At 38.4% G+C, this 18,830-nt stretch overlaps 1 protein-coding gene across 1 annotated transcript; it reads right to left on the minus strand.

Moving 5' to 3' along the window:
• Positions 1–13,054: 13,054 nt before the first annotated feature.
• Jheh-lp4 (juvenile hormone epoxide hydrolase-like protein 4) lies at positions 13,055–18,524 on the minus strand. The gene is made up of 6 exons (XM_028308242.1): positions 18,342–18,524; positions 17,134–17,385; positions 16,386–16,532; positions 14,613–14,958; positions 14,013–14,247; positions 13,055–13,332 (listed from the first exon to the last, which is right to left on the minus strand). The coding sequence occupies exons 1-6, from the start codon at positions 18,471–18,473 to the stop codon at positions 13,119–13,121; spliced, it is 1,326 nt and encodes a 441-aa protein (XP_028164043.1). The 5' UTR covers positions 18,474–18,524; the 3' UTR covers positions 13,055–13,118.
• Positions 18,525–18,830: the final 306 nt, after the last annotated feature.

Here is an 18,830-nt window from a genome sequence, read left to right on the forward strand (position 1 = left end):
AGCTTGAGCGATTGGATTTTTTTTATGATAAGTTACTCTTAGTAGCGATTATTTAGAGCTTGGATAATAAATTTAATTATAGTTGTTGCAATTCACGAAGCTTTGCATGTGGTTAATAACATTAATCAGTATAGGTACGCATCAATTTTGTTCAGTCTCTTTGTTTATTAATAAATAAAAATATCATACTAAAATTGCAGAAACATATTTGTTTGTATTGGTCTGGGTGTTTTCTTTCTATAATATGTATGACGTATGTACGGGGTTCTGTACCTATCGAAAATTGCTATAAGCATCACACGCGGTTACCTGCGTACCTCTGTGCACTCATGGGAGTTTAAGCAGAGGTCCCTAGAGTTTGACTTTGAGCTTTGTTTATAGTCATTACGAAGCAGACTGATGGGAAACTGCACTGTCTTGAATTCGAAAGGGTAATTTGACGGTGTTTGGGGAATTCTAGGAATAAATANCCATTATTAGAAAACGAATAGAGGTAACTTTGGGAATTTATTCTATCGAGTCAACTTCATCAAATCGTGTTTCCATCCGTTAATAGCCCTAGAAAATATCCTCAACTATGCTCAAAAAAAATCTTAGCCTTTTATTTTACTGTTTAGTACCTCAAAAATGAAAAATGAAAACCTCATTTTCGCCATTTTCTCTGTTACCCGGCCTTAAAGCAAATATTATTTGAAGGTAAAGCCGGCTTGTAGTACCTACGTGGGAGGAGAAATGAAGAGTGTCCTCTTGAGGCACTTCAAATACAATTGCCTGGCTTGACAGATGTCACTGACAGGCTGAGAATAACGCCCGTATTCACAAACATTACTATGAGGTCTCACAGTGCGCGTCGACGCACAGGGTGACACATGAACCAATCAATGCTGAGAGAGAGAGAAAGAGAGCTCTATTCATTGCTGTGCGTTCGATTTGCTGCTTCACTTATGCAAGCATCGTTTGTGAATACGGGCGAGTTTATTCTTCTCTACATTGTAAATACAAAGTAACTACATCTGTAACTACTTTAATCTTAATTTTAAACTACGAAACAGATTATAAGGTGGTTTTCAACGATAGATAGAGTGAGGTTCAGATGTTTATACATTGTAATGTGCGAAGCCGAGGCAAGTTTTGCTCGAGTAAAATGCGACGGTCAAAAAGTTTTTATCACTCGTTTACATACTGAAAATCACTTATTTTTTACTAGAGTAAACGTTAGATTTTATATCTCTAAACAAATGACGTTCGCCTATTTTAATCCCATTAATCTATACTTATAATACATTGTAGAGAGGTCAATTCTGTACATGAAATATATTTTCAAAATAACTATCAGGGGTGATTAGTGATCGATACTGATGCCAAAAATGCAATCAGTAAAATTTTTGTCTGTCTGTCTGTCTGTCTGCTGTCTGTCTGTCTGTCTGTCTGTATGTTCCTTATAGAAACAAAAACTACTCGACGGATTTTGACGAAACTTGGTACAATTATTCTTCATACTTCTGGGCAGGTTATCGTATACTTAGGAATTCCACGTAAGATAGATGAAGGAGGTAAAACGGGATCCACTCATACGAAGTCGCGGGCAGCCGCTAGTATAAAATACTAGCGGTCGCCCGCGACTTCGTATGCGTGGATCCCGTTTTACACCCTTAAGGATTGAATTACCTACGTTCTAAAAAGAACTCCCTTGCAAAATTTGAAGCTCCTAGCACTTGTAGTTTCTGAGATTTCGTGATGAGTGAGAATCAGTGACCTTTCGTTTTTATAGATAATATAGATTTTTGCGGCAAAAGTTTGCTTACAATATTTTTATAGGTTGAATATTTGGCTATATTTTGTATAATAATCTAATCAGAATGTAACGAATCACTTGTGTACGATTATTCATAGTCAAGTTAGGGCATAGCCTTGATACAACGTGTTTTTCCGAAGATAAATATGAATGGAAATATTCCTACGTCAGCCTTTGATTATGTAAGATCAGGCGTCTATTGCGGGTAATATTTTCGGTGGTTACATAACATAGAAGAATAATCATCATCATCATCATCATTTCAGCCACAGGTCGTCCACTGCTGAACATAGACCTCCCCCAATGACTTCCACATCGCACGGTTGGTAGCGGCCTGCATCCTGCGCCTTCCCGCTAACCCGGAAACGTGGCCCCTCACTATAGGCCTTATACAGAAGCTCAAAGTTGCACAGCGTGCTATGGAGAGGGCTATGCTCGGTGTTTCTTTACGAGATCGAATCAGAAATGAGGAGATCCGTAAACGAACTAAAGTCGCTGACATAGCCCGACGGATCAGCAAGCTGAAGTGGACAGGGCACATAGTACGCAGAACTGACGGCCGATGGGGCAGCAAGGTTCTGGAATGGAGGCCACGTACCGGAAAACGCAGCGTGGGACGTCCACCCACAAGGTGGACCGACGACCTGAGAAGAATAATACTAAGTCTTATTAGAAAAAGTTCTCCTAATATCAAAGTCGTGAACGAACTAAAGTAACTGACATAGCCCGACGGATTAGCAAGCTAAAGTGGCAATGGGCAGGGGACATAGTACGCAGAACTGACTGCCGATAAGGGTTCTGTAGTGGAGCTCGCGTACCGGAAAACGCAGCGTGAGACGACCCCATAAAGGTAGCAGGAAGGCGCTGGATGCAGGCCGCTACCAACCGATCGTTAAGGAAATCATTGTGGGAGGCCTAAGTTCAGCAGTGGACGTCTTATAGCTGATATGATGACGATGACGATGATGATGATGAACTTCAAAGACACTAAAAATACTGCTCTACATAATACTCGTAGTTACTATCTAAAAACCCAAACATTAATGTGAATTTGACTAATAAATGCAAGTACAGACGTATCACAGTATAGATAGACGAGATATTTAAAATTTATTCAACATCTTTACGTTCCCCGCAGTAAATATAACCCTGTAAGAAACTTAAGCTCTTTCAATGTATAATTCCGCGCCGCTAAAGAAAATTCAATGCCCTCCGAGGAAATTTCGAAGTGTTTGTAATTAAACTTTAATATTTAATGTGAGAACTAACAAATTGATTAACTTTGGAAGTTGTTGTGATGAATTTGTTTAGTACTCTTAATATTTGAGGAGTGGAGAGTGAATTTATGGGTTTATAAGGAGTTAAGTGATTAAAAGAGTTATAATAAGATAGGATTTGAATCTACAATGTTTTCAACTTTAATCTTAGACCGATGTTTTTTTTAGAGTAGATTAGTTTTAAACAATGATTTTGATTAAACTGAAAAGGTCGATTAAGCAGTGGACGTCATTTGGCTGAAATAAACAAACGACCGATAATGGTTTTAATACCGCCGGTTGGTGGCGGCCTCAATGTTTGAATCAAAAATGATAGTTCTTCTTATATTTTTTATTATTATTTAATACTGTACACTTCCTTTCATCAAAACAGCTAGGAATAAAACAGCGTTGAAGTCGGAATTGAGTTAGATGCAGGAAACCGCACAGTCTGTCTAGACAGCGCAAATTCTGTTTCGAGTCTATGCGAAAAAGTTTCCAGTTAGACTGAATTTTCAGACTGTTTATTTTTAGTCTTAAACTTTGTTTAAAGTGTTAAAGTTTAAGTAGGTATGAAACAGGATTTGATTGGATACTTGAGGTTACAACCAAATACAACCTGAGGGTCCAATGACAGTTTAGCTTTCCCCGGGACAAACTTGACCTTCTCTGGTTGGGTTTTCATTGGCGGTCAAGCTGTAGATCCTGGCTACACAGGAGTTGCAGCGGTGGGAACGAGAGGTGGGAATAGTCCCGTATATACTTGTACTTGTTAACTGTTTCAAAATGATTAACAAAAATTCTAATAAAAGATTTTGTATATAAATAATTGATATGATCCTGATACTTGTTCTTTGATTTGAATTGATTACCAATCTTTTAATTTACACGGGTCATTAGCCCATCTACCCAATTAAAGTAAAGCTACTCTTCGAAGGATCACAAGAAATATCTTTAGCGAAAATCAGGGATATTTCCTTTGATCTTAGTTCACAATAAGTTAGGTTACTAGTAAGTAGAATCTATCCTATGGGATACCAAAGCTGGTGCACCATTTACTGGTATAATAAATTGATTCTCTTAATACTGAGTAGATAATCAAGTAAGTACCTACTGGTAGATATCTTACGAGTATAGGCATACAATATTATGTAATTTCCACTCCACTCCCCAATCAACCTTGCCTAATTGATAGACATCGATACGAAGCCAATCTCCTGTTAATAACGCAAACAAAACAAGTTGTTAATCCTGAATCAGTAATAAATAAATTTGGCTTTGCTTGCTCCACACTGTAATATCCGTTTATCAATCAATTTGCATATTGAAGCGTCCTGTTAATGTTCAGCGTCGATCGAATATGTATTTTGGGCGTAGCGGATACAGACGCATTCACGTTGACGCCAAAAGAATTCATGACAAGACGAGCGTGCCATTGTCTCAAGAAAGTATGTTTTCATGACGCCACATGTGTGTCATTCCCATCCGGTGACTAAACTGGTGTGTCGAAGACTGTTTGAAAGAATTGTAATAATGAATTTTGTGACACAACTGGTGTGTCATTGGTTAAAAGATTGTATGTTTTGACTCGACGTGTGTGTCATTTATATCAGAAGAGAATGTTTGGCGTGACACATAGGGCGTGACGTTACTGATTGAGGATCGGTGAAATTGACAAAGATTGTTACTGATTATTATTCCTCAAAAGCCTAAAAGTATTTAAAAAATTATAAAAGAACCACATAACTCATTAAAGTTGATGCTTTATTTGTGTTCATGTTTAATTTAATTACTCGTTACGTTAAAAAGTTTTAACTGTTATGATTGCAAGATAGTTTCATACCGAGAGAGGTCTTCTCAGTATTTATATTCCTTTACTCTTTGGTTATTTGATCAAAGCCCTTACAGCAGAAATATCTACAATTCGCTTCCGGCTACTTCCCAAAGGCTTCATTACAAAGTCCTTACCGGGAATACCTCTGTACCTCTAGCACGAAAAACGTAAATAGAATGGAACATAATCTGCCTTTTAAGTGCCTATTCACTCTCGCCTTGACAAAGTCCGGATTATAGTGTTCAGGAAAGACATCAGCAGGCAGCGAATTCCACGTTATTGTTGAATTTGAAGCCTGGGTATCGAATTTTGTCGAGTACGAAAACGATTCGAAGCCGAAAGTTTTTCGTGCTAGAGGTACTACTACTATCTCAGTAAATTACAGACGGTCGTCATTACCGCCCGAGTTATATCGTATTATTCATAAGCTAGATTTGCGGAACGGGAGCATTTCGCCGCCAAACGTCGTGGAATAATGGTTCGGGAATACTTGTTTTGTGAGGAAGGTAGATGTAATATGCCCTTTTGGAACAGCTGTATTAATAGGTAAACTATCACGGTCATGGAACTTGGTGATTTGGTTTGGTAAATAGTTTATCCAAAAACAAAATAAAGACTGAAAGGAAAACCAAATCTAGGTAGGTCTCTAAGTCAGGTTTTCCTCCTCTGTCTGAGTGAGGTAAGAACTTACAAACGATACGAACAAACTGATTAAAGCCTGGTCCGTGAGCACGTAGAATTTTGTCCAATGACCTCAAGCTACCCATCCTTATCGCTCGCGCGTAATTATGTTGCTGTTGCGCTCGCACGCTCACTGCGGGCACCCGTCGCAATATAATTACGCGCGAGCGATAAGGATGGGTAGCTTGGGGTCATTGGACAAAATTCTACGTGCTCACGGACCAGGCTTTACCCTCCAAGCTACTAGAAAGTTTTTTTGACAATTATTTGATTGAGAACATAATCCTGGATCGACTAATTATTGTACTATAGAAACGAATTGGGTAATAACATACAAAAACTGTGCAATTCTCTCAATACTAAAATTCTGTAAATAAATAAATTACTTAATACGGATCGAATTTATACCTTTTCCGAAGTCGACTTTTAAAATTTTATTCGTCCGTGATACTGCTGACATCGTATCGAGAAAAGAGCTAAGAAATCCTAATGAAAACAGCATTGGCCTCTTATAGCAAAAAGTAGCCTCTACCACAGTTTTGTTCCTTAATTATTCCGAAGTTAACTATTCTTTACACAGTGATAATGAAGAATGTTCACTAATTTTGTTTTTTAGCTTTCTGTATTCTCTGTTAAAAATAAAAAATACACGTGAAAGAATTATTTCGATACGTCAATTAGTTTCCAAGATATTTAATTTTAAAAGTGCGGGCGGCGGCCGGCCCGCCATTTTATGCGCGTGACGTCATATTACAGTGACTGGCTCATATTTGTATGGGTGGAATCTTGCAAGCTGAATTAAGACCCACTTCCAGGCAACCGATTAAGCTGAAATTTCGCAAACACATGTGATTTGGATGACCATGCAATATTATGATGACATGGAGCTGATCTGATGATGGAGCTGGAAGGTGGCCATAGGAACTCTATAATAAAACGACTTAAATGCATCGAGTTTGGGCTCGTTCGTTTTGTATTGATGAGTATTTTAATTCTATATAGTAATCGGGGTCTAATGATGGAGCTGGAAGGTAATTCGCAATAAAACGACACAATCGCATCAAGTTTGGGTTTGGTTCAATTTTAATTTCTGTGATGGGTCTGGGTGTTAATATGTATAATAAGTTTGTATTTACAAAAAAAAAAATTATTTAAGTATGTTTATATCCGTTTTCTAGTGAGCGGACACTGTGAATGTACGTCACGCGCGGTCACGTGACCGTCGGCGGGACTCGATATTTTAGCGAACTTTGAATGCCTATAAAATCATAACTACTGGGTATTTTTGAATGAAATAAAAACTAATGTATTTGTAAATGTAAAAGCCTAATTGTAACATAGGTTTCAAGTGATTTTGCATACCTAGTAACATTCTCAATTGTAGTGGCTGCGAATAAATCTCGGCTCATTACGGCCGAGCCATTACTTCGCTCGGAAACATCTGCTTTGCAATTCAGTGTTGCGGTGACCATGGTTATGGGATATTTGGGACAATTATTATGGCGTCGAAATATTTTGCAGCGTAAAGAAAAAACTTGTCTGTAGACAATGTAATGTATGAAGCGAAAGATTATGTGCGTTTGTTCATTCGAAACCTATAACGAGTATTACTTATTTAGAGCAGATAAGCCTAACTTTGATTTCATTGACGTAACAGTGCACTGACTCGGTAGTGGGTGGGTTAAAAATTGTATTAATGGACTATCATCAGATTGTATAAGCTATTCCAACAAACGATGTGCAGTCTACCGAAGTACAATGACGCTTGCACAAACACGTCTTTGTACTGCGTTAGAATAATCACATCCGCCGGTGTTCGTTTCTGTATCTTCGGTATTATTACGAATTTTGAAAAATCTAAAAAATAGTTTATAAAGGAGCTATTTTAGAGTAGTTTAATGCAAAAAAACAGAAATTGACGGTTGCGATCATACGACGTTGTTCGACGACGCCGACGATCTGTCTATAGGACTTGAGCCCGCGAATGTTCTAATCGCTGAGCTACGGAGACATTAGTTAACAGTTTTTAAGTGTGGAACGACGGCTATGATTGTCCTTCTTCTTGTCATTCGATTCGCTCTTGGTAGAGCGGTCGTGATCACGGTCTACGTCGATTGTCTTCCAGCGACTTGGCTCACTTATAGAATAGAATAGAATATAATAGAACAGAACAGAACAGAACAGAACAGAACAGAACAGAACAGAACAGAACAGAACAGAACAGAACAGAACAGAACAGAACAGAACAGAACAGAACAGAACAGAACAGAACAGAACAGAACAGAACAGAACAGAACAGAACAGAACAGAACAGAACAGAACAGAACAGAACAGAACAGAACAGAACAGAACAGAACAGAACAGAACAGAACAGAACAGAACAGAACAGAACAGAACAGAACAGAACAGAACAGAACAGAACAGAACAGAACAGAACAGAACAGAACAGAACAGAACAGAACAGAACAGAACAGAACAGAACAGAACAGAACAGAACAGAACAGAACAGAACAGAACAGAACAGAACAGAACAGAACAGAACAGAACAGAACAGAACAGAACAGAACAGAACAGAACAGAACAGAACAGAACAGAACAGAACAGAACAGAACAGAACAGAACAGAACAGAACAGAACAGAACAGAACAGAACAGAACAGAACAGAACAGAACAGAACAGAACAGAACAGAACAGAATAGATATACCTTTATTCAGCATTAACATTTATGTGCATACATGTACAGAGGTTAAATATTACTGAGCCATACTGAAAAGGCGCCCCGCTCAGCGAAAATCGTGACATGACACACACAAGTCGTCAAGTCACGAAGCTGGTTTTCAGCGGGTACCAACATGGGGGTTATTACGCCAATTAAGCGCCCTTTTGACAGTGACGGTTTATCAATATAAAATGTTATATAGCTTGGTCTCGGAAGACTTGAGGCAGATACAGCTCTCCGCACGATCTCCCCTTATCTCTCATTTTTGGCAGACTGCCTGGTGCAGTCAAATATAGTTCCAAAATACTGAACTGTCCTATCCATGACATTGACAGCGTGGCGCCACCGTCAATACCGGATCGCTTGTTCCGATTTTTGCCATGTTGGAAACCATATAGTTGAACGAAGGTAGCGCCCCCCTGTCATTGAGTTTGGTGGGACAGTTCAGCGTAGGTCATCTATCGCGGTTACGCGTCTACGCGGTTTCCCACTGCGGATTTGACTTATGATTGTCCTTAACGTCATTGAACGTGTGGACACCCCCCAAGTAAAGGCGGAACAACCGACCGAGGTGTACCTCATTTGCCTCCCAAATACTTTGCGATGAGACAACGGTGCTAGAGGAGTTTGTTATCGGAGGCAGTTGCATAGTAACAAAGGCTAGTACTTAATCTTTGTTGGACAAATTCTTAAAGATTTCTATCTTCGGCGGATTTGGAATGGTTATTATAATCGTTATACGGCAAAGTCAAAGTCAAAGCTTCTATTCTTTAAAAAATCGGTAAAAAATATAGCTTATAAATACCGAAAAATGTTTTAAAATAATTGTAATCCACACTAATTTACGCTTCTAATCAATAAATTAGAAACACTGTGTGATTAAATTTAACAAAATTACAAACTAAATATGCCTTCTCAAAAGTTACTTGAAAAGAATGTAAAATATATTTTCAAAATAAAACACACATGTTAATTATCACGGCAAAAACATAATGGCCAATATTCAATGAATTTGGTTGTATATCGCTGAGTGTTGCAAATACAGACATTCAATAAATACTTTACGAAATATGAGGGTGGTACAATTTACCCGGCGGTACTATTGTACCGAATTGTATTGTATATTTACCGAACTCTCCCCTGTTTCTTGTATTTACACAATGACCAGTAATAAGTACTAATAATATTCGAGTACCAGGTATTAAGCAATTCCAAAACATCTTCAAACACTCCATTATTATGCAGGGCAGTTATTAATTTCTGGCGAATTTCCGTAGGAATATTCAAAATTACCCCGTTTCCCGGAATGGCGATATCAAAACATCGAATGGACAATCCATTTGTTATGGATATCCAAATAATTGATATTTCTTGTTGTTCAGATAGGTCTGTAAATATTTTGATGTTGTTGTAATAATTAATATTTATTTCGAGTACCATGGGCCACACACATCGCGATAACCTGAAGAGTCAGGCTATAGCGATGCACATACGTAGATTTCAACGATTTAGGCGGCCAAAACCCAGTTTTCCAAAATCAATCTATTGAAAAATAAACCATGTACGCGGGTAGTACACACTTCCAGGAATACCATGGTACCTTTTTCAATGTTCAATGAGCGCAAATCTACCCTCTACAGTAGTCTGAATGCGATAGTTCGCTTAACGTGTGAGTATTTGTTTTCGGGCGCTCTTAAACTTACAACTTTTGTAAATTGCATTTTTATTTTCAAAACCATTGTTTTCGAGTAACAGTGGTGGATTGCGATAATTAAGGATAGAGCCTATGTTTTTCAACAGTAATTTACTTAGTTTTTGTATCCTAAATATATTTAAAAATTGTCAAAGATAGCTGTATCAGAAATGAGATTTTTTTTGTATTTTTTATTTTAAAGTGGTCGTTTAACTAACTTCAGGGTCCGTCCGAGCAATAATTTCTCTATTTTTTAATAGTTTACATATTGTTCTTAAAATCTGCAAACAATTTTGCCGCGGAAACCCGCGCTTTTTTAAATTAACAGCATTTGAAGATTTGGAGAAAAAATTGAGCAAAATATCATTTTATTGCTACTTTGTATTAAATCCATTTACTTTTTATTTTAGGCCTGTCTGGTGCCTCGGGTACTAAAACAGTTACTCGGAATTACTTATTTGACCAGATACAAAGGCAAAATTTACCAAGTTTCAGTGATAAACTTGATTTTTATGAAGATTTTCTTTTGAGTCGTTATGGAGACACAGAAAATGCTGAAAAGAGTTTGTACTTGTGTAGCCTTTGCGTACACTTCAGTGCATTTTAGCATAGACGCAAAACTTGGGCTGAGTTGCACCACCTTACGGCCGGTTCACACATGTCTCCGTTTTACTGTTCCGTTTTATCGTGTACGTTTTTTTTCGTCGATGTATGTATGTATTACTGTATACAGAATACTGTGTCATGTGTGAAGTCGCTCATACAACTACATACGCCATCGACGAAAAAAAGGTACACGATAAAACGGAACAGTAAAACGAAGATATGTGTGAACCGGCCTTGACTTTAACTTTGACCAACGTCAAAAATCTGTCAAAATCCATACAAAATCACAGGTTATGGTTATTGTCACGTTTTAAATAAGGTGGTGCAACTTAGCCTTAATGTGTGGTCCAAGGGGTACAGTTACAGTACTTATATGTACGAGGCAGTCACTAGACCGTCGTTACATCGAGGGAATTAAGCTTACCTATACTAGGGTTTTTTACTTGAGAATTTTTCTGCCCCAAAAGCCATCAATTCTACGAGCAATACGTCAACTATCCTATTCTTCTACACAAAGGTTATATCTCTGGAGTATATAATTTATCTTTACATTAACAACTTTTTCTTATTTGATCATAAAAGTATCAAAGTTTTATTGAAGAACGTAACTTATCCATACAAAATTAAAAGAAAGAACAACTATGAAATTCCATCTCCGCCCGGCCACAGCGCTGTATAAATTTAAATAAACCCAAAACAAAATGGCGTAATCCGTCTTGGATCCAGTTTGAGACTGTTTGAGACCGACATAATTTTGTCTTGGGCAGGGTTGTCCGTTTTTGTATAATTTTTAACATCCATTTACCTTTTTTGAATGCGGATTGGCCCACGTTATTTGCACACTGTCTTATTCAATCTTTTAAATTTTATGTTATTCTAAATGTATTCTTACAAAATTCATATTCCTGAAAGAGAAGTGGGAATAGTACCGAATCGATAAAACTCTTGTTTAAACTTTCCGAAAAACTACACTAAACGCTAAAATAAAATAATATGCCTAAGTCTCGGTGCTTCCGTGGGCACGTTAAGTTTTATGTCCAATTGAACACTGTCATACCTACAAATGACGCTTCATTACGTCTGACAGCAAGGTTGTAACTCAATCACAAACCACAATCTACAAGACAGATTACGTAGAGCATATTTTCCTCAAGCAAATAAACTTATGTTAAACTTGACAGCCCTAGTTACGTCATCGTACAGAACAGCTGAAAAATGAATAGGAATTAATTCCACAAAATTATAATTCCGTAAGGCTTTTGTGGATTATTTTCTTGACAGAGACTGCCACTGCATGGTGAGAGACGCACCGGTGCTTTTAGTTCAGACGACTGCTAGTAATATATTTTTATCTGTCCGTTTGTAGCAACTGTGTTCATAACTTTAGCCAGATTTGAGACTTTTCTAAAACTTTGTTGTTTTTCTAAAGCCTTGCTAGAGATTTGAAAGATTTTCTTTGACGAAGGTGAAAGATAGCTTCACCCAAAACCTTATGAACAGGGAACTGGATACCTCTGTGTACCCCAGAACTCTACAGCATAATGCTGTTTATATTGTTGTTATGGTGACAGTCATATAGATGTAGTAACCAGTGGCTCTAGACAAAGTGCACATTTTAATCGCAAACCAGTGGAAAAGCCTTTTTTTTGTATGGAGTTTTGACGGATTTGATTTTCGATTCGATCAAAAAGTGCACTTCGTCTAGACCCACAGCTATAGGTGGACTTACATTCTGAATCGAAACAATGACCTCTGGCAGTTCAGCTGGCTGGCTGATCAGTGTGTAACTTGAGTTATGAACTGTCATCGCATTACATAACGAATAAACATACAATCGAATTGAGAACCTTTTTTTCTGAAGTCTGCTAACAATCGCCAGTGCTAAAAGCACCCGTACCACACACAATCTGTCTGTCGCTCGGAGATAAGTAGGGGGTTGCGGCCCACCTGAAACGTCAACTGAGTTGACATGTGTCATTTTATGCGAAAAATAACGCGACATTTGCAGGATATTTATTTTTAATTGCTGGCAGTAACGTGGAGTTATAATGTGGCAGTTTAGTGTTGGTTAAATAAATGGTGCAGTTTTGTAACTACGAAAGTAGTCAAGAAATTGACAACACGTCTTGGAATAAGGTTTTGTGGCCAACTTTTTGACCACTTTGGGTGTCACGAACTATTTGACGTTGACTGTACAGATAGCATATGAAGCCAATAATCTGTAAAAGCTTCCTATTGTGCAATAGAAGTAAGTAGTAATATGCCGTCGACTGTACAATAAACTTTCATAGAACTTGCAAAAATACTATGTAATGTACGTGGAAATCATTTTACTGTTCCATCTTTGTGTAGTAAATTTTAGAAACCTGGATTCGATTAAAATTAAAACATTAAATTACCTTTAACATGGAACATTGCAGTCAAACATCGTAGAAGGAGTAAATTAAAGTCTTTAATAAAAAACGTACAATCAAGGCATCTTCACTTTTAATATCAGCCTTCAAAACTACACACATTCACGTCCAAACATCAATTATCTCGTCTTATGAAACTCCTGGAACTGCTTCACAGCTTTGAATATGTCATCAGAGAAGATGACCGGTTTCTCGAATGCAGCAAAGTGACCACCTTCTTCAAGAGTGGTGGTTCCTAATAGGTTCGGGTACTTCCATCTAAGTATGAATTCGGGGGTGAAGAATATCTCATGCTTCAATCTAAGGGACCATGTTGGTACGTCTGTTGGTATTCTGAAACAAAATTAGGTATAAAGTAATGAAGTTCGGTATGTAACGCTCTCACTCGTCCACGTCGGTCGCAGACAAACGTTCGCGATCGGGCCGTATCGAGCGCATAAGTAAGGCGCCCGATCAGTGGCGAACGCAACTAGAGGGTTGCCCACCGCGGTGTTGGACCAAAGTCCAGCTTACGGCGGGCTTACTCTAGTGGGATCGAGGGGACTACGGACGCGGCCTGAGGGCGCCACGGCAGGCTCGGACCACGGCTCAGGCCGTGTCCGGGGGACGGATTGGGGAAACTCTCACTGGGCACTAAAGCTTTAGGTAAACTCTTTTCTAAGTAACTTGAGTAAAAGTCTAGAAAAGATCTCTTCCTATTGAGGAGAATCTTTCTGCTTTTTATGTTTCTTGTAATTTTTGTACTTTTTCGTATGTTCTACCTTCAGTATTAGGTATTTATGCTGTTTTAGGGCTGACTTGTAATAGATTTCTGTCGTTAATAAGTGCTAATTTTGGTCAATATTGAAAAAAAGTTTTCATTTAATTTGATGCACATCAAATACCACAATATGACATACGAGTATATCTTAATAATTTTGTAATTTAAATATGTCGTTAAAAACTAATTTGATGTTTACAATAATTAGGTTTTTGTAAAGCGATTTAGTATGCCAACACTAATGAATACTTACAAATTAATAGCCGCTTCTAACTTAGAATTCACTGCCATTTCCTTATAAAGCCTCATCGACGTTGTAATCGTTCCTGGCACCCAGTACATCATGATGTTGTCCAGCAAATCCTCATTTGAGAACACACCCTCAATACCACCATCTTGTTTGTACTTCCCCTCTTTGGTTGTAGCTAGGACGAACTTTTCTAGAATGTACGCGGCGAGTCCGGCTGGAGACTCGTGGAGAGCGATACCTGCAAGAAAAACGGCAGTATTTTTAACGACTTTAAAAAAGAGGAGGTTTTTCATTCGTCTATAATAATTATGTTTCTTTATTTTTGTTATGATAGACTGCTGAACAATTTGGATAATTCAGGTAGAGATAAACCTATATGAGATGCAGGAGATTGTCTTTGACAGCAAAGATAAAACTAATATGGGATGAAACAAGGACAGAATAAAGCCAAGTCACTTAAGAAGGGTTTAGATGTTCAATTGTTACAAGAAATAAAACAAAAGGAGAAGAATATAGATATTTCCAAAGTTCTAAACGCTTGATACACGTCATACTGAAATTAATACTACACTCATGAAAGAATATACCTTAAAACACACTTACCAAGAGTATCTGGCTTAGTAGAATGCATGTGAAAATACCCAGACTCCTCCAAAAAGAACTCCACCTTATCATTTACCGGGTACAGTCTATCTGTAAATTCTTTTTCTACCAAAGATGGCCAAAGTCCACCTAAGATCCAAACTAGAACGGACAAGCTGGACTTGACATAAGGCAAGTTAGTGTGGAAGCCAATCACTTCTTTGGGGAATAAGGTGGCCATAGAAGATCCGATGATATGACCAAAATCACCTCCTTGGACGTAGAACTGGTCATGGCCAAGGCGCTTCATCAGATTTCTCAAGATGACAGCAATCTTCGTAGCTGATAAGCCTTGGCGAGTAGTTGCCTGGAAGAAATAGTTGAGAATTGAGAAAATAAAAGAACTGGACCTCCATTGCTTTACATTTGGGTGTATCATGCTAAATAATCATCATCATAAACTTATTTGTCTCCGCTGCAGAACAATCCTCTGTAACTTATCAGAAGCAAATGGAGGATTTAAATTAACATTCCTCACGCTGTCCAATCCTATTTAGACTAAGAGCTAGTGAACGCCAGACCTACGTTATTTTATAAAGGCTGAAAGTTTGACAGCGCATGCTCCCAACATAGCTAAGAACCATGGCCAAACATGAAGTTTTGGTCATGGTGGCTTTGGCAGACAGACGGTACTAAAGGTGTGTAAAATACCAACTTAGTTACGTCATAGTATAAAGGCTGATTTTTTGATATTTCCTTCAAAATGTTATTAGAAATGACGTCATTAATTGACAGACACCTACCATGGTGGCAGCCCTTACCCAGACACCTTAAAGTTCATGAAAATGTAGTCCTACTTACGTCATACTATAAAAGCTGATATTTACATAAAATATTTGAACTATCATTTGATGAAGTTTCCTCATCAGCCAGACACTTCTGATGGTTCCTTCGCCTTGCCAGACAGCTTTTAGGGTGGCTGAAAGTGCGAACGCGAGGCACTATAAATATAGTTTTTTGTACTTTTTCTTAAGTTACTCAAGTATTTGAGTCTGTAAATCATCATCTCATGTTGATGAGCTGATGATGGAAGGTAACTACAACTCCTTAAGGCTTAGGAGTTGGAGGACAATCCTTTAACCAGTATTTATATAAGTATAGTTTCTAAAGTTATTTGAGTGTTTGCATAAGCTAGTCATCATCCCATGTTGATGGAAGGTACAACTCAGTGCCTCGCGTTCGCACTTTCAGCCACCCTAAAAGCTGTCTGGCAAGGCGAAGGAACCATCAGAAGTGTCTGGCTGATGAGGAAACTTCATCAAATGATAGTTCAAATATTTTATGTAAATATCAGCTTTTATAGTATGACGTAAGTAGGACTACATTTTCATGAACTTTAAGGTGTCTGGGTAAGGGCTGCCACCATGGTAGGTGTCTGTCAATTAATGACGTCATTTCTAATAACATTTTGAAGGAAATATAAAAAAATCAGCCTTTATACTATGACGTAACTAAGTTGGTATTTTACACACCTTTAGTACCGTCTGTCTGCCAAAGCCACCATGACCCAAACTTCATGTTTGGCCATGGTTCTTAGCTATGTTGGGAGCATGCGCTGACAAACTTTCAGCCTTTATAAAATAACGTAGGTCTGGCGTTCACCAGCTCTTAGTCTAATTGGGAAATGTACGCATATTTTTTTCTGAGTCGCCTTTTAGGTCGACTAGTATACCTATTCTACTACTACACTCAAGAAAAAACATGATAACTACATGCAATTATTTGGTTACATACATCTGAGAAACCAAATCCTGGAAGACTTGGAGCGATGACTTCGAAGACAAAATCACACCCGGGTCTGACGGTCGTCAGAAGTGGAAACGCGTTGTAGAACTCACGCACTGATCCAGGCCATCCATGAAGAAGTAGTAGAGGTAAGACCTTGAAGATAACAATTTAAATAGTAATATACATTCTTGGCAGAGTAGAATACATTTGTCACCAACCCCTACTCTTCCCGCGGGTGTCGTAAGAGGCGACTTAGGGACTACACATCAAACAGAGAATGGGCAGCAGCGCTCTCTGAAAAAACATCAAGCTTTTAAACTGCGATCTCCAACCCGCCTGCCAAGCGTGGAGATTATGGCAAAACCCTCCACTATAGTGGAGGAGGCTCATAGTCCAGTAGTGGACTGTAAAGGGCTGTTGATGATGATACATTCTTGGAATAGTGATAGGACAAGCTATAATATTGGTAAGTGTATAAGTGCCCTGAAAATGGTCTACATGCTAACAAAGAATTAGAATTTGAATAGGTATAACAATGTCAGCAAGAGTCATGTTTGTTAATACATACTTGATTGAAAGGGCAATTCATGTTGGCTGTCCATATTTTATGCCTTCAAAAACTGTCTTCAGAAATCTACACAACCTCATTAAATACATCAAATCATAACATAATTGTTACAAAATACCACTTACTTATGATAGCTTGCCTGTACACTACTTAAGTCTATATTCAAACAAGAATTTCATACCATACCTTCACATTCTTCTCCACTTTCGGCTTCACATGCATGAAGTGTATATCCAGGCCTTGGATATTCGTCTTGAAATGGTCGAACTTGTTCAAGAACCTCTCTCTCTCAATGAACTTGTATCTGAAGACCCAATCGGCGAAGAAGGCTGCGAAAGCTTCAGAGTTGACTCCATACGTCCAACCAGCGTCAGTGAAGGTTTTTGGCTTGACGAACTTCCGGTACTCTTCCATTCTGTATTGAAGGTCTACTATCATCTGCAATAGTAGTTAATGATTGAGCTATTTTATAGAGATATCTTTCTATGAAATTTCCTATCTCGTGTAAACGTGACTTATCCCACCACACTTTCCCACCACTGCAACTCCTGTATAGCCAAATGACGGCCACTGCTGGTCAAAGGCTTCTCCAAGGATTTACACACTGACTGGTCCTGCGCCAGATGTATGCAAGAATTTCTGACATTTTTTTCTTTAATGATCATCATCTTATCATAATCTCAGCCATAGGACGTCCACGGCTGAACAAAGGCCTCCCCCAAAGCTTTCCATGTTGCCCGGTTGGTAGCGGCCTGCGTCCAGCGCCTTAATGCTACCTTTATGATGATGATTCTATAATGATATTAAAATGTATTCACACAACATAATCTATCCTGGCTTATCAAGTTTGATACCACTACACTTTGGAATTTATTAAGCTTGTCCAATACTACATTCCAGTTGTATCAGTGATTTTCAGACAAAATACTAAATCTACTCGTGTTGCTGACAAAGCGAGGTTAATTAACCCTCATTCTGATCGGCTGTGGCTGCAGCGCTTAATGAGCGGTCAGGCTGGGAACAGGCGAAAAAAGTTTAGACAGGTAGGTATTACATAAACCTAGCTATATAAAATGCAATAGGTATGTAATAGCTTTACTCTGAAGAGAAAAACGTAGTATGATTGTATGGTACACGGTATTGTTTGAGCTCAAGCCAAGTCAGGGTCAAGGTCATCCTATCCTTCTTCTTCTTGTTGTCGCGTCGAGAACATACCTACACAATGTCAGCCCAAAACTCCGCCACAAGAGTGACGTTGTCAGAGCCTTCATTAAATCTTCCTGCGTGCAGTTTTTTGGGCACGCAGGGCACGACATCATATTGTCATCATATCCTTTTCTAAGCATATGTTTATAGGCTGATAGAAATGTTAAAGTTTGTAAACAAATACTCACAGCTTCAGAGAACACAATCCTGTACGGTATCACAGCAGTGCTGATGGAGTCTGACTGCGACTCGTTGGGGCCCCACCACTCATTGTAGTCAAGCTGTGGTAGCTCAGGCACTGCGGTCATGTTCTTGTACATTATGTACAGTAGCGCTGCGGTGATTAGGGCCAAGATTGAAGATATTTGGAGTGCGCACTGGGAATAAATAAAACAGGTGATAAAATATAAGAGGAAAACAGCCGAAATTCAACTTGGTCTATAATTAAGTACTCTTATAGGAATAAATGTGGCATTTGAGACCGTTTGTTCATAGTTTGAGGTTGATAGTATGTACTTATATTAGGTCAGGCTTCTACTAGCACTTGCCCCTCGTTGTGTGTCACATAATATGTAATGGCATAGAAAAGCATTAAAATTATGTAGGTAGTTCTGTATCATTAAGAGTAAGTATTATGAAATGATTCATCATTTTATAAACTAACTAGCGGCCGCCCG

This window comes from Ostrinia furnacalis, unplaced genomic scaffold, assembly GCF_004193835.3.
Source record: "Ostrinia furnacalis isolate ACB-3 unplaced genomic scaffold, ASM419383v2 OfSCF2396, whole genome shotgun sequence".
NCBI lineage: Eukaryota > Metazoa > Arthropoda > Insecta > Lepidoptera > Crambidae > Ostrinia > Ostrinia furnacalis.

What these genes read in the sequence shown, in the direction of transcription:
- Jheh-lp4 (XM_028308242.1), bottom strand. Translation starts at nt 18,473, where the DNA reads ATGTACAAGAACATGACCGCAGTGCCTGAGCTACCACAGCTTGACTAC. An exon ending in AAGTGGAGAAGAATGTGAAG is followed by an intron (nt 16,533 to 17,133) that starts GTATGGTATGAA and finishes GTTATCTTCAAG; the next exon opens with GTCTTACCTCTACTACTTCT. An exon ending in TACTAAGCCAGATACTCTTG is followed by an intron (nt 14,248 to 14,612) that starts GTAAGTGTGTTT and finishes TTTTTCTTGCAG; the next exon opens with GTATCGCTCTCCACGAGTCT.